Source organism: Panthera tigris, chromosome B1, assembly GCF_018350195.1.
Source record: "Panthera tigris isolate Pti1 chromosome B1, P.tigris_Pti1_mat1.1, whole genome shotgun sequence".
NCBI classification, from domain to species: domain Eukaryota; kingdom Metazoa; phylum Chordata; class Mammalia; order Carnivora; family Felidae; genus Panthera; species Panthera tigris.
Genome location: NC_056663.1, coordinates 14,078,082 through 14,105,630, shown reverse-complemented (window position 1 = coordinate 14,105,630; position 27,549 = coordinate 14,078,082). Strand labels below are relative to the sequence as shown.

Below are 27,549 nucleotides of genomic sequence, written 5' to 3'. Positions count from 1 at the left end.
CGGCGGCGGTGGCCTGCGTTCGCGGACCCGGAGCGGAGGACCGGCGGGGGCAGCCCTGCGAGTACGCGGCCTGCGCGCCACGCGGCGCGGCCTGGGCGCGGGGATGGGGGACTCGCGGCCGGGGCTCGGGGCGGGGAGCCCTGAGGTTATCCCGGCTCCCGGGTGAACCTCAGGCGGGTGCGGGCCGGGAGGGCTCGACAGCTTTCTCCTTCCAGGAAACCGAGGGAGGGTGGTACTGGGAGGCCGAGACTGGCAGTCACTTCCTGCGCCCACATGGCGAGGGGGTGGGGGGCGCCTGCTTTCCGTCCGGGAACGGAATCTGGGAGTGGTGGTGCGCGGGGGAGCGGGAGTTCCTCCCGGCCCTGGAGTGGCGTCCCTCGTGTTTCCGCAGCTGGGTGCCGGGGCTCCAGTGAGCGTCACAGCCGACCCGGGGCAAGCGCCCGGGGCTACTACGTTCCCGTCCCTCGCCTCTGCTGCCCCTCCCACCTCCTGTTAGGCTGGCACCGATCTGGTACCCACCCTGCAGCGATTATGGATGCTGACCCTTAAGGCCGGCGGTAAACCGGCGCGGTCCAGCATCGCTCGGTGTCGAGAGGGTTTACAGCCTTCTCGGAATTTGGGCGACATCATCGGGATAATCATGGTTCCCAGTCTTAGGCACTGCCGCGCCGCCCCGCCCAGATACGGGGAAATTCCCCGCTTCCTTCAGCCCAGACGCCTAGGCTTGCTCGAGACTTCTCAGTTCTTGAGTTGCCCTCCTTCCTTGCCCTGTTTGGTCTCCCTTGAAAGCACCCCACCCCTTACTGGAAGTTTTAGGCCCCCTGTTGGAGGCCTGTTGGAGAACAGCTTGTGCCTGGCCCGGATTCAGTAGAGCCCCTGTTACTAAAACTTTGCCTTAGTCATAGGGCTCGACACTTGTCAGTTTCTCCTCATTTGATTCGGTACTCAGGGTTGATAACTTCTGTTTCAACTGGGGAAACCAAGGGGAAAGAAAAGGGACGAATTAATCTGGTTAATATCAGAGCTGGGACAGCTCCCGTGGGACTTGACAGGCATGGATAATAATCCTATGTGATTTAGGATAAGTTCTCTTGCGTGTCTGTAACATGGGATGTTACTACCTTTGCTAGAATGAGGCGTGAGTAAGATGATGTGTCTGACTTTCACAGTGTTTGAAATATATTAGGTGATCAATAAATGTTCTCCTTTCTCCCTCCCATTCTCTTGTGCTGGCTCTGTTTCATCGGGAGAGAGAACAAGTTGTGGGGCAGGCGTTTGTACTAAGTGGAAAACAATCCTATGAGAAAGCAGTGACTAGGTGTAATATTTGGGAATGTGAAACTAGGCGTGAATCCAAACTTCCGAAACAGTAACCTAATTTATTTTTTTCTTAAGGCCCGACACTGTCTGCGGTCCCATGATCCGTGATTTCTGATTGTAACTGAAATTGTCTAACTTTGCAGACCCAATGTTTAAATGTGGTTGCGCTGAACTGGAAAGCAGATTTGCCAAAATGCTCTTCTCAACTGTTGTTTTCCGTGTAGACCCAGCATGAGTGAAGCTCCCTGCAGGAAACGTGATGACTACCTGGAATGGCCTGAGTATTTCATGGCAGTGGCCTTCTTATCGGCACAGAGAAGCAAAGATCCAAATTCGCAGGTAAGTGAGTGTTCTGGGAGAATGTTTGGACCCTCTCAGGCACAGAGATCCTGCAATCGAACACATTACGAAAGGAAAAGACTCCACGGATGCCTGTCGCCAGAAAGGCAGAGGAAGTCTGTCTTCTGTGCTGCCTCCCTGTGTGCGTTCATGTTTCACATTCCATCATTCACCGCCTCTTGCGCCCGCCCTGGGGTTAGGGGGTGCTTCCTTGGGCTTATGGGAGCTGCCAGGGAAAGTGAGCAAGGAGATAGAGCTCTTACCACACTGCCAGAAGCCGCATGCTCTCTTTGGAGCTCTGCAAGCTTGTGGTTTCATTTACTGCCCGTCCAGGGGCCGACGGGCCACTTGACCAGTGTTTGGACACCTTTCCCTGTAGGTCGGAGCCTGCATCGTGAACGCAGAGAACAAGATTGTCGGCATCGGGTATAATGGAATGCCAAATGGGTGCAGCGATGACGTGTTGCCTTGGAGAAGGACGGCAGAGAGAAAGCTGGATACCAAGTACCCTTACGGTAAGGCCTGCCTTGTGTTTCCTTCTGTTTGGTGCCATAGCCTTGGTGGTGCTCAGCTAAGATAGTTGGTCAGAAAGTATCATCTCTTTTCAGTCATCAGCAGCTGGACAGAAGAAGAATCCTGTTGAACCACCTCCATTTCCTGCCCCCGACCCGTACGTTCCAAAGAGTTAGTGAATGGGGGCCTGTTAGTGGTCTGTACACGGCCTGGCCCTGAGGTCCGGGGATCTGTTGTCTGTGGCCGGCCTGGTATGTTTCGCTGGCAGCCCGCCAGGCTGGGCGACACCCCAGCGTGGATGGTGGGCTTCTGCAGAGGGCCACAGCCCCCGGGAGAGGTAGCTGAGGGATGTGCACGCTGGCCCTGCCCATGCTTTCCTGGCTGCTTGGAAGCAAAGCCACCTAACCAAGATCTGGCGAGGGCTTTGCTCTGAGGAGAAGCAGGCTTCGTTCAGTCCCTCTGCCTGTGGAGGAAATCTCAAGTTCGTCTCTGGGAAGTAGGAAATGACTGTGACTGTATTTCATCAGGAAATGGATGATGCCGTCTCTTCGTCCTGTTCTGGGGGCTTTGTATTCCCAGGGTGGACCACAAGCCAGACGCGTGGAACCACATGGCCTGGCCAGCTCTGGTTTTCATCTTTCAATTAGGGAAGGGTGCTTCTTGTAATTTGTTGCATATCTGAGCCCCAAGGAGAACCACTTTCGAGATTGGGGGGGTGGGGGCGGGAACAGGCCACAGCCTCACTTGCTTTTCCTTTCATTCCCCGGACAACCAATGCTGTAAGAGAGGCGAATCGGGCTGCGAACGCTGGTTGCTGATTTTTCGTAATATGAGGACCTGTGTTTATGTCTGGAAGGGAACCCACCACCTCGGTTGGGAGGAAAGTAGACTCAGGCCATTCAAATGGGAAAGCTCGTGCCTGTAGGAAACCCGCGTCAAGGAATAATGTAAGACCTTTCTGCTTTGTTGATTTGTCCATAGTAGGCTGTCCTCTGGGGTTTTCTCATGAAGAATTCTAAGTCTACATTCGCCTCATTTATATATTTTTACGAATATTCCTGGACCTTAATCACGTTAAATAAGCCCCCTGAGTTTCTTTTTAAATTGCTTCAGGGCAACTGTTCTGTTTTCCAAAGAAAAAGAAAGAATGTGACTGGAGGTGGGGAAGGGACAGAGGAATGAGGGTAGGGTGGGGGTGGGGGGCTGCAAAGCAGTCAGGGTTTTCCAGGAATGAAACACAGTTGAGTGATTCGGGGGATTTATAGTCAGTCTGTCCTTCTCACTCCAGCCCTGGAGGAGAGGAGGGTCCCGGACCCAGGAAGGTAGTAAACCTGTTTTCTCAGCCTTAGTTCTGTAGCTGAGTGGAGCTCTAGTGAAAAGATAAATGTGCTAACGTATTTGAGACACTTTTTGTTATTCTGATTTTGGTTCTGTAACTTTCGAGGGTAAGAGAGAAGGCAAGTGATCAGCTGTTTGTCGGTAACACGTGACGGTAATTTTTCAGAGTACGGTTCAACGTCCCACGTAAAAACCGCAAAACTGTGGGGCGCTGGGGTGGCTCAGTCGGTTAAGCGTCTGACTTCGGCTCAGGTCATGATCTCACAGTCTGTGGGTTCGAGCCCCGCGTCGGGTTCTGTGCTGACACCTCAGAGCCTGGAGCTGCTTTGGATGCTGTGTCTCCGTCTCTCTCTGCCCCTCCCCCGCTCACACTCTGTCTCTCATTCTCAAAAAAATGAATAAACAAAAACATTTAAAAAAACTGCAAAAGTGAAAAAGGTCTATGTGCTCAAGGTCTGCGCTGAAACATGACGAGCACAGTGACTATGTCACCCGGTCCACACAGTGAAGCCTCGGTCCTCCTGCCGAATGGGGGAATTCTTTTAAAAAAAATTTTTTTTAACGTTTATTTATTTTTGAGACACAGAGACAGAGCATGAATGGGGGAGGGTCAGAGAGAGAGGGAGACACAGAATCCGAAGCAGGCTCCAGGCTCTGAGCGGTCAGCACAGAGCCCGATGCAGGGCTCGAACCCACGGACCGCGAGATCATGACCTGAGCCGAAGTCGGACGCTTAACCGACTGAGCCACCCAGTCGCCCCAGAATGGGGGAATTCTTAGGTGTCAGTCTGTTGCAGGGAGGTGGCTTGTAGAAAGGTGGGTAGGCGTAGGGGAAGGCGGGTCCTGCTTGGTTCCTGAGCAGCTGCTCTCCCTCAGGACCTGTGCCTTCTTGAGTCCCTGTGAGCCCCGGCAGATTTGTGGCAGTGACCCAGAAGCCCAAAGCTTTGCCTATGTTTGCAGCCCCTCACTTCCCAGTGGTCAGAAACCTCTCAAGTAGCCGATTGTATTTGTTCTTAGATGCTCGCTGCCTTTTGTCTAACTTGGAGACAGTACCTTTCAGAGCTCCTTTCTAGAAGGAATGAAAAAAAAAATCTACATAGGGATTTGTCCAACTTCACTGATTTTTTTTTTGTAATTTTTATTGAATAGTTGCTGAATTTCAGGGCAGAGATCGCCTGTCTGTCTGCATTATTTTTTTTTACTATCCATATGATACCTCTAGGTTTTCAAAGCTCTTTGCCCTTGTTTCTCAATTATTCATTTGACACGTGGTTATGCGAGGATGTAGACAGTTTCCTTTCACAAGAGTAGGCTTGTAATTTGATGTACCATAAAAGTCGTAGAAGGTATTAAATGGTTTTTAAAAGGCATTTAGTGTTACTACCATCATAATACACGGAAAGATGGGCTTTAAGTCTAAATAGTGATGGCTGGCTATGAACTGTATGCTCAGACTTGTTTTTTTTTCAAGAGGTTTCAGGCCTCAGAGAAATACATGTTTGGATAGCCTTGGATGTAACAGAAACGTTTGGTGATAATTGACCAAAACACAAGTTCTTTTTTTTTTCCTTCCGTTTTAAGACTTCAATTAATTTTGAAATTAAGTGACAATGTCTGGAATTAGTCGGCTTAACCCTTTCTTTCCTCACCACTATTAATAGTGGCTGACCTGCTCTCTGAGAAAGATAGATTATGTGCTAATCCCTGTAAAGGAGCTTTAGAGATCATCCAGAGTTCTAGACCAGTGATTTCCTAATTCTTTTCAATATATGAGGACCCTCTTTTACATGTCAACAGAACTTCCAGGACCCCTGTATAATGCTAGTTAAACTATCCCTATCTTTCTTTGTTACCGAGGCATATTTGACGCATAACGTTATAGTAGAGTGCAGGTGCACGATACAATGATTTGTTGATAATTGTGTGCACGGCTGAGCAATTCCCACAATAAGTCCAGTTAACATCCATCGCCTTACGTCGTTACAAAAAATTTGTGTGTGCGATGAGAACTTTTAAGATCTTTCTAGCAACCTTCAAATATGAAGCACACTGTTACTGTAGTCACCATGCTATACATTACATTCTCCAGGGCTTACTTATTTTACATTTGGAAGTTTGTACCTTTTGACCACGCCCCCTTCACCTGTTTCATCCATTCCTACCTTTGGCAACCACCAATCTGTTCTCTGCATCGGTGAGCTTTTTTTTTTTTTTTTTTTTAAGATTCCACACATAAGTGAGATCATTAACATCTTTTGGGTAAGAAAATCCACGGATAACAAAAGCTACTCGATACCAGTAACGCTTTGCCTTACTCTGTACTTTATTAAACAGCATTTGTGTGCGTTTGGAAAAAGCGTATGTGTGTGCTACGTGTGATGTTTCTGCTGTCTGTGGAACATACTTGGACCCGTTGCAGAAGCTGGGGAGTGCTTCGGACGCCTGTGCCCACAGAGTCCAAGCCTAATGTCTCGTGTGGATCGGAAAAGAAAGGCCCAGAAATGTAAATCACCTCTGTAATGCCACACAGACAGGGAGACATCCTGAGGTCAATGCTCTTTGCTGCCCAGCTGTCTCTTCTGTGGGGCCCAGGAATTCAGCTCTTCTGAAATGTTGCTTCGGTCAGAACACAGCGTATCACCCGTTCTCTCCTTTTCACTATGCACTTGAGTGCGCGGAGGCTTAGGCGAGTAACTCCGCGGAGGTCAGGAGCTCGGGTGGTGGCGGCCTGCGCTTAGCATGAGGCAGAAGGTACATGGTTTGCTTTAACATTTCTCCGAAGGGGAGCTTGGGTTGACTGAGAACGTATACAACTTAATTGTCCTTATTAATTCTGGAAGTTTAGAAGCGGTTAGTCTCGATTGACCCTTTGTGGAAAGGAGGGAAGCGCAGAATGCTTGTAACAGAGAAGGACGGAGCGTTTTCCGGGCTGTGTCTCCGGAGAGGCATTTTTAAGGGGCGTTCTTGTTCTTCCAACCTCGGGATCAAAACGTCACGAAACTATTTGATTATAATGTAGTGTTAATATGGAAAATGAAGATTCCCCCTGCCACGGAAACTGCTTTTATCTCATTCTTTTCCTGAAAAATCCAAAAGGTAGTGTGATGTCAGTAACATTAAGCGGCAGGAAGAAGTCGGCGTGAAAAGTGACACCTTTTCGCACGAGTGACAATTAAAAAAAACCGGGAAGCAGCAGATTTATCTAATTTAACCATATAAAAAAGCTTTGGAAGATTTTTATTTTTAGGAGGGGGTGGTTGCTAAACCTAGGATGAAGTATTCAGCTGACATTTTTAGTTCCTTTCTCTTTGTGAAATTCATTAGAACCAAGCACGTTTGATCAAAATACTAATTTTATAAAATGGAGGTAAAATGACCCATGGTAATGCAGATAGCACACTTTCCTTGGGATTTCATAGTGGATTTTGACGACAGTTTACAGACCAGAGAGGTGGAGTGGAATCAACATCTTTCATCCTTGAGAGCCGTTGTTAAAAACTTCCCGTTTGGGGGGTGCCCGGGTGGCTCAGTTGGTTGAGTGTCGACTCCTGGTCTCGGCTCAGGTCGTGCTTTCATGGTTCGTGAGATTGAGCCCCACATCGGGCTCTGTGTTGACGGTGCAGAGCCTACTTGGGATTCTCTGTCTCTCTCTCTCTCTGCCCCTTCCCCGCTTGCTCACTCTGGGTTTCTCTCTCTCAAAATAAATAAATAAACAGTTCAAAGAAAAACCAGGCTTCCCATTTTCAATAGTAGTTCCAGTGCTCATCCAGCTCGCCTGTGTTTTACTGTTATGTCGTTTCCTGTTGGTAAGGGATGTGCGGGTAAGATTGCCTCTCTGCCTGGCCGCCTCTTCTGTCCCAATCGATCGAGAAGCCAGGATCGCTCTGCCTGCCGCATCCCACTTGCTCATCATGGAGGCGACCATGGTTCCGATGTGCCCAGAGTGGGTGGTGGCCACAGTCGAGATGCATCAGGCAGAAATGGAGACGTGGGGCTCCTTCCAGGGTCCGTTCATATTTCCGTAGGAAAACTCGGAAGAGGATATCATGCTGGGGAGGAGTTAATTAAAGGCATTGTTCAGCACGGCAACTTTGATCGGTTTTGCCAGTGCATGGTGGAGCTTCTTTAAACTTTATATTTAAATTTAGTCTTTACTTTTCAGACTTAGCATATTGTTAAGCATGCAGAGATGTCATTTCAGTGATTACTTAGCCATTTACCTTACCCCCTTGAACACTGACATTTTCCTGACTGCCACGCGTGTGATGTATTTCTTCGGCATCCAAAAGGTTAGTCCTGAGAAACTAATTTATCAAGAAGTTAGGCGGCTGATCCTTCTTAAGCTGTGACTTCCTCAAAACTTGTAAGAGCTTCTTCGTAATTAAGATCAAATTTGTTCCTTCAGCCGGCTGAAATTGAACGCCCTCCGGTTTTGTTAGGCAGATCCGTGGGTTTGATGAGTTGCTGTTTCCTTTCCTACAGAATTCTAATTTCACGTCGCGGCTTTCCACCGCCCCTCCCCTGCTCGGCCTTTTCGCAGCCGTGTCCCTGACCGTGGGCCCCGGGAGGACCTTTTGTACCAAATAACGAATAGTCAACGGGAAACCTTTGAGCGACTGTACCCCAGAAAGAAATAAAGTAGATTATTTTTATGAATCAAGGGGCCAACTCAGGTTTCATTGTGTGATGCTTGAGACAAATCATAGAAATATAACTGCCTATGTCGCAGGCTCCCCCTGGAAATTAATCAGCTTGATGGAAGCGTATTTCACGTTCAGGTGTAGCTGTTTATAAATGGTCTTAAGAATACATCATGATTTTGGGGGGTTAGTTTATTAGATTTTTATCTATGTATTTTTTTTTTTTAAAGTAATCTCTACGCCCAATGTGGGGCTCCCGCTCACGACCCCTAGATCGAGTTGTGTGCTCCACCAACTGAGCCAGCTGGGAGCCCATTTATCTGCGTGTTTTAATCTATAGATTCAGGGCTAATTGTTTTTGAAGAGCTAGAGATTACTATTTCACTAGGAATATCTACAAAGCATGTATAGATAGGAACAGGTTAAGTCCTGAGAAGCATATGCAAGAAAAGCTAAAATGCTCATCTCTGGGCATCCAACCTTCTCATAAAAATACACGGCATTTGTCTTTCGTTTTACAAAGAACCAGTTTACCTCATGGAAATTTGTATTCAAACCTTAAATAATCCAAGGGTAGTGATTTCCAAGTTAACGAACGGGAAGTGGGCTGAAGTTTGATCTTTGTACCGTCTCTCAAAATAAACGGTTTGTTGGGAAATTTAATAGTACCAATAAAATTTCAGGGCCACCTTCAATCTGTTTTAGATTTTTACGTATGTGAGCACATTAATTGAGTGCAAGTGGATATTCCTGTTTTTTGTTGTTTTTAATTTTCTTTTAATGTTTATTTATTTTTGAGAGAGCAACGAGCACGAATGGCGGGGTGGGGGGAACCGAGAGAGAGGGAGACACAGAATCTGAAGCAGGCTGCAGGCTCTGAGCTGTCAGCACAGAGCCGGATGCGGGACTCAGACTCAGAAACTACAGGCTGACGTCAGATGCTCAACCGACTGAGCCACCCAGGCGCCCCCCCCCCCCCCCCCGCCGTTATTCCTCGTGATAAATATAACTTTTTCAAATTTTTTAATTCCGATAAGTCTTTGTCTAGAACTTTGGGCCACCACGCAGTGGGGTTCCAGGGGGGACCTGACAATGATGAGCTGCCTTAGTCTTTATTCTCTTGATCTGTTCTTTATCTGTTTTGCTGATTTGGGCTGATCTTCTCTGAAATCGGTCTGCATTACTAAGGTTTTATTTTATTTTGAATTTTTTTCATCAAGAATCTCTCTTTCCTACACCCTGTTGATACTGGTACCAAAATGGAATATGTGTATATTGTTTGTCCTGGAAATATGCAGTGAAACCTGGTTCCTAGAGATTTTTTGCGGATATTCGTATCGCTTTTTACATGTACTTCATAGGACTTTTGTTTTATATTTAGATGAGATTATATATGTCTTTACAATTTTTTTTTAATGTTTATTTTTGAGAGAGAGAGACAGCGGGGGAGGGGCAGAGAGAGAGGGAGGCACAGAATCCGAAGCAGGCTCCAGGCTCCGAGCTGCCAGCACAGAGCCCGACGCGGGGCTCAAACCCATGAATGGTGAGATCCTGACCTGAGCTGAAGTTGGATGCTTAACCGACTGAGCCACCCAGGGGCCCCAATTATATTTGTCTTTAATATACATGTTAGCTGAGAAAGTCCCCACAGTGCTTAAAGCAGCAGTTGTCAGATTCAAGGGGAAGGATCCTGGACAGGGCTTCTGGAACTTAGGTTCTAGTTGTGATATGTTTATACCCAGTGATTGTGGGGATGTTACTATATTACTTGCTGTTTATTTCTCAGTATCTTTATGAAACAAATGATCACTGAGGACCCCTTCAGTGCTAGAATTCTAAGGAAAAATTCAACAATACAGCTTGGATCACATTGGATTAGAGTGCCATTTCTCTGCTCATGGGGTCCCAGGGGGTTCTGAAGCCATACTGGGGGAAACCTGCAGATTTGTAAAACGCTGCTGGTGGCCGTGACATGGAGAGAGTATACATCATGTGTGGGGACAAATCAATAAGGAGAGAAACAGGTTTTATTCACTCTCTCCCTCCAGCGATTGGAAATCTGCTCCAGTCCTAAGATGAATCGACATGGGACAAGACAGGACGCACAAGCAGGAAGGGGCAGTCGAAGAGTATAGGTTACCCCACAAACCTGGAGATTCAAAGACATTGGATGAAGAAAGGTTGGAAGATAAGCAGTGAAGAAAAGGACCCCACATCGAAGTGCAGGAAAATAGATGAGGAGAGGAGGCAGGTACAGAACTGTATGAGAGAAGAGGTTAGTCTTAGACCAGATGGAAGGGAAGGGCTTCAGAAGTCCTTCTGTGAGTCTGTGCGACCACGTTTACTGAAACGTGGGTGCTTGCCTGGCATCGGGAAATCCCGTGATAAATGCAGAGTCTTGGTGAGAGCAAGGCAGTGGAGACGGGAGGGCGCACACACTCTCCCCTCAGCTCGCGCTCTGGAGGGTCGTCCCGGCCACTTAGCGGAGGTGTGAATTTTGTCTCTGTGCTTCTTCCAAATGATAGATGCCACAGTAAATTTAAAATATTGAATATGATAACTGAGCATGAATTTTTTAATTCTGCAATTAAAAGACTTTGTTCAGAATGCCATTAATTTTGGGTTTAGGTGGAAAAGGGAAGCAGAATCTCTCGCTGTCCTTCTTCCTTATGCGAGCGAGTTACAACTTTCTAGGAACTGAAATAAATACTAAGGAATCATCCATTCTTCTATGGGTTTGAGTTGTCTGTTGGTGACGGGGGAGTTCTCAAGTCACTTGTTTCCGTTTTAAAAATCATGACTATATTTTATTTATTTTTCTAAACATGTATTTTTGATAGTGCACGAGCAGGGAAGGGGCAGAAAAAGAGGGGGACAGAGGATCTGTGCTGACAGCAGCGAGCTCCATGTGGGGCTCGAACCCACAAACCGTGAGATCATGAAACTGAGACGAAGTCGGACGCTCAGTCGACCGAGCCACCCAGGCGCCCAAAAGTCACGACTATACTTTATATCACAATACATTTTTCGGAGGACATTGACCCGTGGCCCGGCATCCTCTCCGCACATGCCATGCCAGCACCCCGCGCTAGCAAATAAAAACGTTACCAGGTCTGTTTTCAAGGACTTGGCAGACTAACAGTGATGGAGGTAGACGTTAATGAAATAAACAGATGCTGTTGTTTATTCCTTTCTGAGGAAGTGACCTTTAGGCTGAGAGCTGAAGGATTCGATGGGTTCCCGGAGGTCAGGGTTGGCTGGTCAGTGTTTAGGGCTGGGAAAGACATTCGCTGCGAGAGGGCAGGAGGGCGCTTGGAACTTTCTGTGGGAGGGAAAGAATTTGGGCCACACGGAGTACAGAGGCGAGGTTGGGGGCCGGCAGGGGGCGGAGGTAGGGAGTTTGGACTTACAAGATGAAGCTGGTGTGGGGGGGACCTGTGGGTGGTCCGGGGGATAGGAGACGGAGAGGAATGGAGGCAGCATCAAGAAGGCTGGGTGACACGGGGCTCAGAGAGGGAGTCTGACTCCCCCGGGCAGTCCTAGCCTGAGTGCCTAGGTTTGGGGGGAAGCTTTGGCCCCTAAGTTTGAGGTGTCTGTGAGACCTCCCAGTAGAAGTGTCAGTTGGGGGTGTGAGTGGGGACAGAGGTCTCGGTCCGAGACGTCAGTGTGGGCATGTGTGGCATTCGGGTGACACTGTGCCATGGAAATGCGCGAGCGCACGTAGGGAGCACGTGCAGAGGCAGGACCCGGGGCTGGTCTCAGAACTGCAACATTACGAGGGTGGGTGGAGGAGGGGGGGAAGGAGCCTGCTCGCAGGGATCGCTCGGAGCCCCCGCTAAGGAGGAGGGAGCTGTGCCTTGAAGACTAACAAACGTCCTCGGGGGTCAGCGACACACAGGTCTTATTGGAGAGAGCAGTGCTGACGGAGTGGTGGGGATGGGAGGTGACAGCCCGTTGAAGGAAGAAAAGCAGGCGAGGAAAGCAGGACCCTGTATGGAGAGGGGGTTGGGATGGTTGTTAAGAAAGCAGGCTGTTTGGGACGCCTGGGTGGCTCAGTGGTCAGTTAAGCATCCGACTCTTGGTTTCAGCTCAGGTCATGATCTCACGGTTCGTGGGATCGAGCCCCGTGTCGGGCTCCGCTCTGTCAGCGCAGGATTCTCTCTCTCCATCACTCTCTGCCCCTCCTTGCCTCTCTCTCTCTCACAATAAATAGATAAGAACATAAAAAAAAGACGTTAGAGTGGCAGCCGCATGGGAGATGGGGCCAAGAGAAGGGTTTCTACGAGGGGAGGGCCTGGGTCTTGTTAGTTCTTGCAGCACGGATGTGGGCTGGTTCAGCAGAGAGAGATTGCGGGCACACTGATGAGCGATAGAAGAGGGACACCGAGCGGGGCAGCTGACAGAGGTCCGTGGGTGGCAGGTGGCAGTGATCAGTCCCAGCTCCGTGAAGGATGCGGCAAGGTTATCAGCCGCAAGGAGGGAGGAGAGGGGTGAGCGGGTTCGGGCTTGGACGCTGCGGGGAGAGGGAAAAGAACGCGGTGCGGAGCGCAGAGTAGGGAAAGTAGGGCAGGGTCTCCAGCTCGCGTCTCATCTCAGAAGCCTGAGTCAGGTCGGCTAAGCCCCATTTTCTGCACGCCGAAACAGCATCAGTGAGTTGCCTGAGGCGGGCCTTGTAGAGCTGGAATTAATTAGAACACACACATCCTGACTCCTATTCCAGTGCTCATTGCTCAGTCCCAGTTTACCCTTTGAAAGCCATTAATGCAAGAGGGAGGCTTTGGATCTTTGTGGCGCATATTTGCATCACAAAGCTGTCAAGCAGCGATTAGCGTTCTGTTCCTATTCATGTTTCTTCAGTAGCTTTTAGGCCTCAAACATGTATTTCGCGTGAACGGCAGGAAGGGAGCTGGCCTGGCTTACCCATCGATGGACTGCAGCATTTCCACACCCTCCTCCCTCTGACCCGATTGTGTGCCCTTAGCACATGGGGAAGCGATGTAATTAGAGTTCTGGGGGCTTTATTGTCAATAATGGAAACACCACAGTCAGGACTCTCTTTAGCCCTAAGCACTACCATTGGGGCTAAGTGGCTCCCCTGGGTGCCATGAGTTGCTGCCAGCAGCCTTGGCGAGAGGCAGCGAGGACGGAGGCAGGGGATGGGGATCAGAGTAGGAGAGACCGGGAGGGAGGAACGTCCGTTCTCCGTCTCCGAGCTGAGCAGCCCGGGGACGGAGAGGTTCTGTGCTGTGCTCTTCACGGACGTTCGTCCTTGTGATGCCGGGTCTTTTGCTGTCCATTTCACAGGCCGGCAGGCTGAGGCTCCACAAGAGGTGTGGGGACCTAGAACGAGCAGGTGGGGGAGGCAGCGTGTGAGGAGTGGCCGAGGGGACGTGCAGGGAGGAGGCAAGGGGACAGCAGAGGCTCTGCCGATGGCTCCAAGAACCGGGTGCCTCGGGTCCAGCTCCAGGGCATGTGCCAAGAACCGGGTGCCTCGGGTCCAGCTCCAGGGCATGTGCCGGCGGGGATGGGTGTGAACGCGGCTCTAGGACCGGGACGCCGGACGCCCGAGGACTTGGCCGCCTTCTGAGTGAGTGACTGACGTCCGTCTTCCCAGACCTGGCCAGAATTCCTTTCCTCTGGCCGAGACCTCCTCTGGGCACGGGCCTAGCAGAACAGACTCGGGACGTTTTCCAGGCTCGCGGTTGTCGCTGTTACCTGCCCTTTTCCCACCCTCAGACTTCACGCTGGAATAATGAACGTCTCTCTGCTCGAATCGTGTGTCCCTCAAAGCCAGAAGGTTGTGAGGCCCCGTTCCACTGCGCGGCGGGGGAGGGGGGGTGCAGGGGGCAGTGGTGTTTGCGTCTAAGCACACGGAGTGGAACGGCTGGGGCGTGGTCAGGTGAGGCACGCGGGCTGTCACCTGTCACCCATCACCTGTCACCTCCGCTCCGGAAGACCCTCCTCCGGGCACCTGACGCCCACGCATCTTCATCACTGGGGACCAGCCAGGGTTGAGGCCGTCCGTCCTCAGGAAACAAGCCCAGTTCTGCCTCTGGGGCTCATGGCTTCACTTGCAGTGCTCTTTTTGTTCCCAAAGCTTTTCCCTGCCGCTCTCCTCACGTGGGTCTTGTTGTAACCCTGGGAGACAGGGAGGAGGCCACCGTTCCTCCTGTTTGTCCTTGAGCGACGCCGGGACTGGAACACCCGTGTAGGCCAGTCCCAGGGTTTAGACCCACTCTGTTCTGAAATGCCATTCGTAACCCAGCTACTTTTCCCCACGGAAGCACCGTTCCCCGCAGATTCAGTTCCCCGTCTAGCGACCAGCCCGCAGGTTTAACCCCTCGTTTCCCGGCCGTTCCCACCACTTGACCTCTTCGGTGCGCCTTCCCTGGCGCCTGCAGCCTTTTGCTGGGTGCTCGGGTATGTGTCTTGGGTGTCCCCCGCCGGGCCGGGCCTGAGCTCCGCCGGGGCCGGGGCCGGGGCCGGGTGCCCTGCCCTGTGGGTGCCCTGCCCGCGACCAGAACTCATCGCGACACGCATACACCACATGGCTTCAGTTTAAAACTGTTTCCTCCCGGTACAAAGGGAGGCTCCATCGGCTGGGGTGGCTGCGTTCTGGCTGAGAGGCTGAAGAGCGAGCTGGGCTTCGGAACTCGCTAGAAAGTGGCAGATGGAAGGCTGTGGGCCAGCGGTGGGTGGGCCTGGGTGGTTGGGGCTGGCTTCAGGCACTGATGAACTGGCTTCTAACTCGCTTCTCCCTCTTCCTCACCCCACCTCTGCCCCCAGTCCGTCGGACACTCTCGTACTGAGTCCAGTCGCTACTTTTCAGGTGTGGAAACTTGACGGAGGGGAGATAAGGTAGAGAGTTGACCTTGCCTGGGCACGAAATTCTCGGGATGCTCGCTTTGGATCTCGGGGTAGCCGTAATAGTGAGCATTTGATAATGTTCGGGGGCGATATTGTAGGGGTGGTGGTGGGTTGGGCGGGTGCTTAAATGTAGAGGCTACTCTGTTGTTAAATTATTGATGTGAAGGATGGGTCCTTTGGAGGCTGGCAGTGATGTATGAGACCCTGTCAGGGTATCTTTCAATAATTAAGAAATAAGTAGTTGAAATTCCATTTTAGCTCCAGAAGCCCCAGTTCCCTAAATGGATCTGTTAGAGGAGGATGTACATGCCACACCCCTCGGACTTTTCAAAGCTGTGGGGCTTCAAGCACAGGGAAGAGGGCGCCTGAGCCCCGACAGAGAGATGTGCCGGGGTTCAGTGACTCTGATAGCTATAGGACCCCTGAAATAAAAACACTTAGACCGTCATTTCAAGAAAGGATTTAAAGAAAAATTTTTTTTAATGTTTACTCATTCCTGAGAGAGAGACAGAGCATGAGTCGGGGAGGCACAGAGAGAGAGGGAGACACAGAATCCGAAGCAGGCTCCAGGCTCCGAGCTGTCCACATAGAGCCCGACGCGGGGCTCGAACCCATGAACGGTGAAATGACCGAAGTCGGACGCTTAACCGACCGGGCCACCTGGGTGCCCCAAGAAATAACGATAGCTTCATCATCAGGATGGAAATGGAATATCTTGTAAAAATTAACATTGAGTTATTTTTTAAAACGCATAGGTCAACTTTGAACTCGGGTGCCCCATTTCATGTCAATGATTTTTTTTTTGATGTTTATTATTTAATTTTGAGAGCGTGCTAGCGGGGGAGGTGCAGAGAATGGGGGACAGAGGATCCGAAGCAGGCCCTGTGCTGACAGCAGAGAGCCCGATGTGGGGCTCAAACTCACGAACTGCAAGATCACGACCTGAGCCAAGGTCGGACGCTCAGCCCCAGTGCCCCTATGTCAATTATTAATTGCAGGGTGAAGCCTGCCACCTTTTCAGCCTGGAAGGCCACGTGCAGACGCGTCTTGGCACTTGAGTCCTGACCCTGTGTCCTGGCAGTGAGCGAACTGCCCCATGCTCGTCGTGTGGGTGGCCGCCTCGCCCGAACGCCCTCCCAGTCGGGGCGGAGGCGGACCCGCCCCCCACCCCGCTCCCCAGAGACTTTCTGAGGCTCGTGCAGTGCATGCTGGAGAGCGTCAGCGGAAGGCACCGCGGGGACCTGCCGAGGGGCAGCAGGTGTTCCCGGTGTGAACCTCCGACCCGCCCCTACTGGAGCCCACGTTCTAGGTCAGCCTTGCCAGAGTGCCCCTCAGGCCCGACCAAGTCATCTGCTTCAACCTGGACGGACCACTGACAACGAGGAGTTTTAACCAACCTGGAGACTTTCTTCAGCAGGAAGAGAACCTTGGTTTTCCCGACTCCCACCTCTGTCCGGCCCAGCCTTTCCCCTCTCACCCTGGTAGCACACGGAGAGCAGCTGAGGCCAGGACCACGCTAGTGCTGCTAAACTGTTTGTGCAGCAGTTAGCCTTTGGTTAGTGTTATTTGTGGGGTTTTTTTTTTTAAACTTATTTAAGTAACCTTAATAACACTGCCATCTAAAACAGATATTGTCTTAGTCTCACATGAGATGAAAGTCAAGTCTATAAAATGGTGAGTCTCTCACATCGAGCCAGGATAGAATATATCCTGTTAATTTGTCAAACTTCTAGAGAACCGCCTACATGAGACAGTGAGGATTAATCAAGCCCTAGGAAGAGGGAATTTGAAAAATACAGTTTTCTAATTATACGATCTCTTCTCAGTGGTCCAAGGTTAATGCAGTTCTGAATTCTGACAGTTAGTAATAGAAAAGAAAAAAAAAAAAAGACCACAGCATATGAATTGTCTTATAATTACCTGAAATAGAGGTTCTCTTTCTGGCAATCAAGAACTTTATAAGCATTAATCTGATATTTTCCAGCAGTTGATTCTTTTCCTTTTCAACAATGTTGAGAATAATTGAAAGGTTGTGTGTCATCCTCTGTGCTTATGAAATATACTTGTACTTGGAGATTTCTTCTGCTTATAACTGAGTCAGAGATGAGTAATTCTAGGTAGATAGTTGGAAAATTTGTCCTTTTTTTTTTTTTTTGGACAATTGAGGTATAATACCTCCTAGGGCCTGTGTATGTTTGGGATACTTGGTCCTATTCCTGCTATAAGTATAAAAACTACGTTCATCTCAAGGTCACGAACAGAACCTCTCCCGGTTGGTTGGTTTTTGCTCTTACTTCTCTGCAGCTCTTGACGTAGTTATTCCCGGGCAACACAATAAAAATGCTGGCACTGGGAAAAGATCGATTTATTCTTTCATTTATTGCTGTCAGATATCTGTGGAGTGTTTTATCATAGTGAGAAGAGTTACGGAGAAGCCTCAGAACACCTGAGGCAAAGGCCCGAGAGAAGGTGGGTTGGAAATGCAGATCCTAGGGTATTACCGATAGATCCGCCCTCTGAGAATCTACAAATGCATGGATTCTTAGTGACCACAGGAAAAAAAATCCAAGAGCAGGACCGGACCTTGGGAAAGGCCCCAAAAGACAAGAGAAAGAAAAGGACCCACAGAAACATAAGAGACTCCACAGGGCCTGGTGCGCACCCGAGAGGGTTTCGAGTGGAGAGCTGGCTGAAAGCATGGGCCTGGCGAGCAGGCCCATCCGGAGATGGCAACCGGAGGGAGACTGCATTTTGGTGAAGATAAGGCCGTCCAGGGGCGTATGTGAGGGCTGGCTCTTCCCCAGCTCATCTGAGCGCTCTATCTTCCCAACTGTCTGTCTGTCGAGAGCTTGAAATTGGCCACGTGGGAGTATTCACACCCCCAAAATCAGCAGATTCTATAAATCAGGGCCTTTCCCCCTCCCACCTACCCCCCCCACCCCCCGCCAATGATTGTAAATGTTACTAACATATTACAGAGGTCAACAGGTTTCCATAGTTACATACTTTTTACATGGCAACCCAGCACACACAGCTCACACCTGAAATACACACACACACACACACACACACACCCCTGAAACAGTTTTTGGGAACAGCACTTAACCTCTGTCATGTGGACACATGCAGATCTCTTCTGCTTTCAAACATTTCACTAAAAAGAGGGATGAAAAAGCTGTTTGTAACTCAGTAAACTTATTTCTTGACCTACAGTTTGAAAAGGATTGACTTAGTGAAAACTCGAGCTTATGTTCATTACTGGGTGAAGAGACGATTATTTTATTTATTATTATTTATTTTGAAAGAGAGAGTGCACACGAGAGCAGGGGAAGGGCAGAGAAGGGGGGGAACAGGGGATCCGAAGCGGGCTCTGTGCTGATAGCAGAGAGCACGATGTGGGTCTTGAACTCACAAACCACGAGATCATGACCTGAGCCGCAGTCGGATGCCTGACCGACTGAGCCACCCAGCCACCCCAAGAGATGATAATTTTAAAAATGAATTAGCCTAGCGCTTGTAGACAGGACAGTTTCATCTCGAAAGGAAAATGCTGAGAAGATGGCTCGGTCAGAGTGGAGACCGAGGCCACGGTTGTAACAGAGACGCGGCGCGGGGACGAGGCCGTTGGGCCTCAGGAGCGGGGCCTCGTGATTTGCCATCGAGAGCCTGTCTTGGAGAAGAACCAGCTGTTCTAGTGGATGGAAGGAGGAAACTGGACACGAGCAAACGGCTAAAAATTAGATTACCTGGTGTTGCAAAACTCGCTTTTATTTAGTTCCTCGGCAGTTCACTTTCTCAGCGTCGCTTCCTCCTGCCAGCCAAAGGCACGCACATGCCTCGGTGAGGGTCACACAGCTTCAAGGGGCAGCTGGGCCTTGACCCTGGTGCTGACTGCAAAGCTCCCGCTTCCTCCACCCCTGCCTGGGAGGTGGAGAGTAGAGGGAAGGTTCTCAGCCTGCAGTCAGGCTGGCCAGAGCCCTGGGGCCAGCCCTTCACAGGCCAGCCTGCTCTTTGTGGCCCGAGGCAGATTTGGGGGTCACCTGGCATTTGGTGGTGAAAGGAGTCCTCAGACCCCACTCTGACCGGCCTACCGTAAATGAATCCGACGGACAGTCACGTGAGTCTGCCCGTTCCTCAGTGAGGACGCGGTGGGGGCCCGAGGCCTGACCAGATGGTGCCTTGTCGATGGGTCAGTCTTGCAGGGAAACGCAGGGCGCTTTTGGACGGGAGGCCAAGCGTCAGAGCCGCAGAGGTCATGTGGAGCGCGGACCTCAGAGGCCAGTGCCAGGCCAGAAACGTCTCAGACCTCAGGATCAGACAGACAGACAGACAGACGTGAGGAGTTTGCAAATCACCGGGCAGGGTTGGGCTGGGGTTTCCCTCCTCAGCCTGGGAACTGGTGTTCATCAGATAGGTTTGGCGGGCCAGGGGTTCTGGGGGGAAGGCTGGAGGGGCATTTGTCAGGACCGAAGTTGAGGGGGCACAGGGATGAGCGAGAGAAGTCAAGTGTGGATGGAACACTGGAGCTTTGCGTTCGTCTCGTCCAGTTTTGGATCCGCGGGTTTGGGGACTTGGAATGGTCCCTTTTGGAGGGCCTCCTGAGTGTCGTAGTGCCCAGTAGACCTCACATCTCTCCAACAAACAAGATTTTGTAGCTGAGAGAAAGGAAGTCTGTTTGTGACCCCGTGTATTCTTTCTGTAGACCACCCTTTATACGGGGATGTCGGATGCCGCCCCCGAGAACCTGTTTCTATGGTAATTTTCATTAATGAATCCAGACCACACGATGTTAAATTTTGTCCCCAAACTGCCTCAGATGAATTAGAGGAAGACAGTTGGAATCACTGTGACCATTTTTAGAGATTCCAACGAAAGCAATAGAATAGTGTTTCCTAACAGACTCGGAAACTCTGTAGTTCTGAATATTAATACCAGCACCATCCAAAAATATTTATTAGATGGGAAAGCATAGTTTTGATATTTGAATTTAAGAGGACTTCCTGCATTTCCCAATGTCACCGTCAATAATTGGAATCTGCATTTCCTCCTTTATTCACTCAATAAATATTTAACACCCATTATGTTCATGGCACCGCATTGGACTCTGGGGGAGTTGCAAAGAACCTAGAAGACTGGTCTCTGCCCTCGAGGGGGAAATAAAAGAAACAATTACATCTAATTGTTTTTTATAGGGAGCCGTTGTTAATCCCAGCCTGGGAACAACCCCGTCACCAGGGATGTAAATGGGGGCCAAAAGGGGCCTCTCTGAGGCCAGTGTCCTCACAGCCACTGAGCCTGGGAGCCTTTCTTTTCTCTCTCGTGGCATCTCGGGGATGGTGGCCCAGGTCCCTCTGTGACCGGCGGGAATTATTCTCCAATGGGCTGTGATCTGATTAAGCACTATTTATTTATTTATTTTTTTTTTAGAATTTCTTACAATGCCCGGCAACTGTTCATTTCCACACATATGACCAAGACCCCCTCAGTCGTGGCATTCAGAGACTAAAAGGAGCCCTCCCCATGCTTCCTGAGAGGGCCCCAGGACAGGGGCACAGGCGGGCATCGCAATTCTACCGGTACCTGAAAAGCGGGTGGCCCCCGGGGCGGAAGGTGGGCCAGGGGCTTTATCCTGGCTGAGCCAGAATAATTAATATGGCTGAGCCATATTAATACCGATTCAGGGACCGAGTGTGTCACAGCTAATATGGACAAGAGCCACGAGCTTAGGCTGCTCTTCATTTAAAGCTTCAGTACTCCCAGAAGAGGGTGTTAAATGTAGAAGGTTGGTGGGTTGGAGAAGGTGGGGGGCCCCCCATATTTATAATTCTGGCAGTTTTGTATGATTTGGACCACGGCCAGATTGTCGTTGATTTGTTCAACAGACATTTATTTTACCGCTTGTGTGCTTAGTGTGTGTGAAGTCCCTTTGGAGTTACCAGAGGATTCTGCAACGCAGTGTTTCTGAAACGTGTCTGCACATGAGAATCATGCGGGCGATTCTCTTAGAAATCCACATCCCAGGCAGGCCACACCCCAGACAAGTGCAGACGAGTTTGCAGATTATGATACAGTTTGAGCGATGCACCCAGAAACTTGAATAACGACAGAAGAGGGCAAAGCGGCCACCTCACTGAGCGGGCAGGGGATTCTAAACAGAATCAGGGCTGGGAGTAGTGCTCCCTTGAGGAGAGGGCACCTTGAAGCTTAGGAGGTGGGAGCACCTGGCCAACGGCTGGGGAAGATGGGTGGGCTTCCAGGTGTGGGAGAGGAGAGGCGGTGCTCCTTTCACCCTTGAACTCAGGCCCATGTGGGGATCGCTGTGTGGGGATCGCTGCCGGAACGGGCCAGTGTGGCAAGAACTTGACGTTTCATTAAGTGGATGAATGTTTCCTTCTAAACGAAAAGCCGCTGGTTGTCTGCCGGCATTTTTCTTGTGTGTATGTGGGCCGAGATCCATGGGGGGAAGCGGATCCCTCGGGATAGAAATACTCAGCTTCACTTCCTGGTTCTCTTGCTCTTAAAATCGCACCCTGCCCTCGTAACGGCCGCCGCGAATATCCTTGCATGTGAGTAGCAACGCACAAATGAGCCGTTTTATGCGTGCAGTTCCATACCCCAGGGTCTTGTGGAGCCATGAGCTGTTGCCGTGCTTAGGGTGGGTGGAGATACTTGACCTTGGCCCCTCCTGGCCGCGCCACGTGCTTACAGACCCAGGGCTGCAGCCCCCCCTGAACGGTTTTACTGCTAAAAGCCAACCTGTTAGACCACGCGGCCCTCATTTGGTATTCTCAGTGCTTTCCGTTTCTAATCACTTTTTTAAAAATCGAGTTTGTTCCATGCGTCTTCTTCAGAGGGGCGAGTGGAATGCTCCGGCAGCGTTGGTACGTTCCTCGTGAGTTATGCTGTTTTTCTTTTCTTTCTCTTTCGAACCCGCAGTGTGCCACGCCGAGCTGAATGCCATCATGAACAAAAACTCGGCCGACGTGAAAGGCTGTACTATGTACGTTGCCTTGTTTCCCTGTAATGAATGTGCTAAGCTCATCATCCAAGCAGGTAGGAGCTGGGCCGGTTCCATTTGTCACATTTGCATTGCTGCCCGCTCATCGGCGGCTCATTGCAAAAGTGCTTGGTCTTAAATTGTTATTGTTTGGATCGAAAGTAATTGCACTATCAACCTTGCAAGGTATTTCCTGTGTTTTGGTTTTGAACGGTGCCAGGTCTTCTAAGACTAATTGTATCCTCTGCGATTCTTAGCATGTTTTTAATTTAGTTTGCAACTTGAACTGCAAGCTGCTAAAAAACCACACCGGCGTTGCATATAATTACCGTCAATTTACTGTTCTCTGACATATTGTGCATAGATTAGGGGGAGGGAGAGGAATGAACTTCTGTCAGAAGCAAGGTCAGCTGGGAGGCTGCATATGCAATTTTAATTTGTATTAATATATGGTAGATGTTTTAGGACCTAAACGTATCTTCGCATATAAATGTCATAAGACTCGAACGGTACTACTTGAAGTTTTCCTTACGCTACAGTTACCATAAATCTACACCATTGTATTCTGAATAGTTCACCTTTTTCATACTGTCACATCTAAGATTCAGCCACACTTTATCTCCATAAAGCTCTCAGCTTGAGATTTAAAGACTTATCATGTTAGCCAGATGTGTGGTTTAAAGGGGCTGTTCATCATGAGCCCGGGGGTCTCTGAGGAGAAGAGGTCTGGTGATATCAGACTCAGAGGCCGGCCCCTGTTAAAGAACGTCGTGGAGTTTTCCTCCGCCAGTGTGTACCCAGCTTCCTGTGGTCCCTTCAGGGGCTGGAGGAGGAGGGGGGTGGTTGTATCAGGTGCCCTCCCGTTAGCCCTGCCCTGCGGGACAGGAAAAGAAAACAAATCTGCTGTCCATGGAGCTGGCTGGAATTGGTCTGCAGAACCATTCTGGGAACCACGATGGCACTTGCCTCTGACTTTCGCCAACATGTCCACTCCCCTGCATCAGCCTCTTGAGCGGACAGAAGTTGTCTTGCGACTAAAGAGTATTTGCCCGCAGTAAAGAAACTTTGTTAATCGGATCAAGGCTCGACTACCTGACATGTTTTTACTTTGCATGTGTTAAAAAAAAAAAAATCTATAAAGACTGGAGGGCAGGTTAAAGGTAACATCGTCTGCCGTATTGGAAAGTGGCCGATACGTATTTCAGTAACTGGACACTGTGTGTAAGCACACTGGGAAAAGGTGATTAATGACAGATACGACAGGGCTCGGTATATGTCTGCGTTCTGTTGCCGTATCTATTTGTGCATATACTAATGGGGCTTCTTTCGGTGTCAAAGGTATCAAAGAAGTTATTTTCATATCTGATAAGTACCACGATAGCGATGAGACCACAGCCGCGAGGCTCCTGTTTGATATGGCTGGGGTGGCCTTCAGGTAAGCAGAAGGGCTTGGGGTAAAGGTCGTCGAAGGCCTACTGAAGAAACATTTGACCTCGTTGATGTTTCATTTCTACTTGTGATGCCTGACTTCCACGCTTGGAAGCCTCGTTTTACGTGTGATGGGCCAAGGATCTCAACGTTATTTTAGGGGTAGATTTTTTTTTTTTAATTTTTTTTTTTAATGTTTAATTATTTTTGAGACAGAGAGAGACAGAGCATGAACGGGGGAGGGGCAGAGAGAGAGGGAGACACAGAATCGGAAGCAGGCTCCAGGCTCTGAGCCATCAGCCCAGAGCCTGACGCGGGGCTCGAACTCACGGACTGCGAGATCGTGACCTGAGCTGAAGTCGGACGCCCAACCGACTGAGCCGCCCAGGCGCCCCTAGGGGTAGATTTTTAAGAGCAGTGACAGAAGTATCTGAAGATGATCTGCGGAATGATCTTGCCCTTAAATATTAGTAGCTTTCTGGGGTTTGGACTAAAATTATTCTAGTAGGGAGAAAAATTTAAACTCCACAAGTTTTACCATATTAACGTTAAACTTCTATAAAGTTTGCAAATGTAACAACTCCGGCATTGAAAATTTAGGATGCAAGTAACCCACTAGGTTGAAACACCATGTAAAAATGCTTTTTACAACAACATTTTAAATGGAGATTTGAAGTTATTTCGACCTTTGTGCTTATCTTTGCTAGGCAAAGATTGGGAGGTATGTTTACTTGCAGGGAAGTTCTACCACCTTCGATTCATGGTAAGAAACTTCGTTTGAGACTGAAAGCTCTCAAAGCAATTCCTTTGCGGTATTTGTGGTCAGCAGTGGGGTGCTGTAATTAGTAACGTACTTCTGTTCATCACTAGGGATAGAGGTTAGATGTGATGGATCTCTTGAATTGCTTTGCCTTATGAGACTTTACATGCAGATTGTTTGCATAATAATGATAATTAGATATTCACTGTTTACTGGTTTTTAAAAGAATACAGTCAGTCCGCAAATATTGTCCTGTTAACTGTTTTAAGAAGGTACATCAATGAGTAAAAATATATAGCGGGTTTATTTTACTTCTGCATCTTTAAAATGTGACTTTAAAAATTACTCCACACTAAAGCTGGCTGGGTTTTTTGCTGTGTACAAGAGGCAAAGGAAAATTTGCTTTTTTTTTTTTTTTGCTTTTGAGCGATTCCAGGTTGGCTGCAGAAATTTCCTAGGAAGGAAGATAAATCTGGTGGGAAAACTAGTGATCGTGTGTCATGTTGTGCAGCTAACTTGTTAGAAATCCTTTGACTACCTGATAATTCATGAACTCAGCTGGCTGGAGAACACACAGACCGAGCCACCCCATGTGTTCCTTTTTTTGTCTTAGTCTTTTCTGGTTCGTGTCCCTCTCAGTAGGGTGCACTATAATTGGCTCCTATAGAGATAAGATATCAAGTGAATCCCGGGAAATTTTTTCCTCCCCACAGAAAATGTAGGTTAAGCCAAAGTAAACAAATTGCTTTAAACTACTCACTGGATAATATCTCTATATATTTTGTTTCTTATGTTTAGGAAATTCACACCAAAGTGCAGCAAGATTGTCATTGACTTTGATTCAATTAACAGCAGACCGAGCCAGAAGCTTCAGTGAGTTACATCTCATTAAATCTCCAAAAGATTGGGATTATCCTCTCCTAAGAAGCTGCTAATGCCTTTCATCTTGAAGTTACACATAACTTTTTAATGGTCAGTACAGCAAAAGTAGACATCTAAAGAATATAAAGCCTCAAATCTTCCTGTCTTTCTTGTCACGTGGAATCTGCATCTGTTTAAACTATTGATTTAGGGTTTAAAGTAAAGAAGCCTGTAGATGGCCTGTCGCACAGGGCAGGAGTGGCCTCCCACTCCGTGTCCTGGTTTGCTTAGGGCGCTGGTGGCTCCCCTGCATTTCACAGCTGGTTCTCGCTGCTACAGGTGCCAGAAGGACAAATAAATAATTGTTGTCGTGTTCCTGGCAGGATGATCAGACACACTGACTTGAACATCTGGCCCCGATGAAGCAGAACATGTAGTGCCCTTGGAAAAAAAAAAAGTCAAAAATAGGACCCACATGACGGTAGCTAATGAGGAAGATTTGCTTCAGGGAGTTGAAACCCCCTCCACCCACCCAAAAACCCTAGGCAGGATAGCATATCTGTCCTGAGAAATGATGAGCACTCCTGAGCGGGGGACACTTCCTCCGCTTCTGCTGTCCTGCAGCCCACAGTGTAATGGCACATTCTTCTTGGGGGAGGTGGGGACCCCTGTTCTTGGTTCTTAATTTCAGTGTGCTCATCACGCAGAGCTCTTACATTAGCTTCTCTGAACAATGAGTTGTTCCTGGAGGAGACAGCCTGTCTCCCCTCTTCGCCCCCGAGTCCGCGCCTGCTGGGGCATCACGGTTGCGGGGACCGAGGTGGTGCGCGCACCAGCTTCCTCCATGGTGTGGGAAGAGTCGCTGCGCCTCCACGTGCCAACACGGTTCATGGCCAAGGCTGCTGTCCAACCGGGGAATAAATGAATTCCCACCCTGTAAGTGAGGTGGGAGGAAATCCAGCCTGCCTCCAGTTGGTTTATAGTCCAGATCTGCTGGTAATGGGAGCTCCTCTGTGCTCCTGGCTCCTGGCCGCCGAGCCTCCAGCAGCACACCTCCCCAGTGTCTTCCCAGACTCGGGGGCGTGGCTGGCCTTGGGGGCGTGGCTGGCCTTGGGGGCGTGGCTGTGCGCCTTGTCTTGACGCTCCTTTAGATTTTATTAAACACACTTGGTAGCTTTGTTGAGAAAAATGGGTTCTTTATCCTGGAGATTATTACCGTTTTCAAGCGCTCTTGTGTTCTCATGAGTTTTTGTTTTGTCTCTGAGGTTTTGTACTCTGTATTCCAGGACGTCTTTGTAACTTGGCTCCTTACCAATATTATTAAAATCTTATTAAAATCCACCACACTGAAGTATGTTCGTTTTTATAGTGTAATAGTGTCCTTAGCTCTCCGTTTCTGTCATTTCTGTGTTGTCTGTGAAACACACGGCATATGTTTTCATGCTCGGAGAGCAGTTGGAGGTAAGGGTGCTGTCCCCAGGGTGGATGGGCGACCCTTCCTTATGGACCAAGTTGAAGGTGTTAAGAAAGGCTCACTTATCTATCTCTGTGCCCTCGTCTCACGCAGGCCATCCGATGGGCCCCAGGCTTCCCCCTCCCGTGACACCTCTGTTTCCCACTCTCCTTCTGCTGTCTTCTTCACCTTATTCTCTAAATCTCTCTTCTTTTCTCTCCTCCATTTTTTTCTCTTATCTCTCCCAAACCACTTGCCTTCTGCTCCAAAATGCATGAAACAAAAGGTATGTAGAAGAAAGAAATCAGTGAAGATACTGGCGACTGGAGTGTAAGTATGTCTTCGCGTCTGGTATCACTATAGGAGTAGTGGGATCTTCCTGTCCAGAGAATTCTGCAGATGTCAGTGTTCCAGTTAATAGAGGTTTGCTTTGAACTGTTGCCTTTGGGAAAAGCATTCCAGAAGGAAGGAGGGTTGAGCAGTCTTCTGCCTTGCGGGCATTACTAGATAATTGTGGCAAAGGGAGACTATATCTGAGAGCAGTGTTGCTACCTGTCACGGCTAATAAATGACAATAAGGAAACCATCTTTCACTGGACTGTCGGCAGGAGAACTACATTTAAAAGGCAAAATTTGTGAGTGAAATTACAGGAACTCCATTTCCCTGACACATTTTATGCTTTTCTTCTTCTTTTTTTTTTTAACGAGTCTGTCCTTAAAGACTTCCGAAGCCCAACAAGACCCAGCAACGAAAGTGATATAATGTATTAGCCATCTTTTCCTAAATTGCAAATGAGGAACAAGCGTATAAAGGAAAATTGAGAGGAGCTTGAATAAAAACGTAGGCTTCTACCACCAGTGATCTAAACTTCCGGTGTGCCGGGCATAATTTCTGATCTGCCGATGTCCTCATCCACCTGAGGGTCAAAAATATTTCGGTCGAAGGATAGATTGTTGCAGGAGGGCCCAAGGATGCAGAGAAGGTAGGTCTATTTGCAACACTGGTAAGAAGCTTTAATAGTCATGACTCGGT

At 49.1% G+C, this 27,549-nt stretch overlaps 1 protein-coding gene across 1 annotated transcript; it reads left to right on the top strand.

Moving 5' to 3' along the window:
* On the top strand, positions 1 to 26,404 carry DCTD (dCMP deaminase). The gene is made up of 6 exons (XM_042982913.1): positions 1 to 61; positions 1,545 to 1,659; positions 2,039 to 2,174; positions 21,954 to 22,070; positions 23,353 to 23,449; positions 25,001 to 26,404. The coding sequence occupies exons 2-6, from the start codon at positions 1,552 to 1,554 to the stop codon at positions 25,077 to 25,079; spliced, it is 537 nt and encodes a 178-aa protein (XP_042838847.1). The 5' UTR covers positions 1 to 61; positions 1,545 to 1,551; the 3' UTR covers positions 25,080 to 26,404.
* The last annotated feature ends 1,145 nt before the right edge of the window (positions 26,405 to 27,549 follow it).

What these genes read in the sequence shown, in the direction of transcription:
- DCTD (XM_042982913.1), top strand. Translation starts at nt 1,552, where the DNA reads ATGAGTGAAGCTCCCTGCAGGAAACGTGATGACTACCTGGAATGGCCT. An exon ending in GGATACCAAGTACCCTTACG is followed by an intron (nt 2,175 to 21,953) that starts GTAAGGCCTGCC and finishes TCGAACCCGCAG; the next exon opens with TGTGCCACGCCGAGCTGAAT. An exon ending in TAAGCTCATCATCCAAGCAG is followed by an intron (nt 22,071 to 23,352) that starts GTAGGAGCTGGG and finishes TCGGTGTCAAAG; the next exon opens with GTATCAAAGAAGTTATTTTC.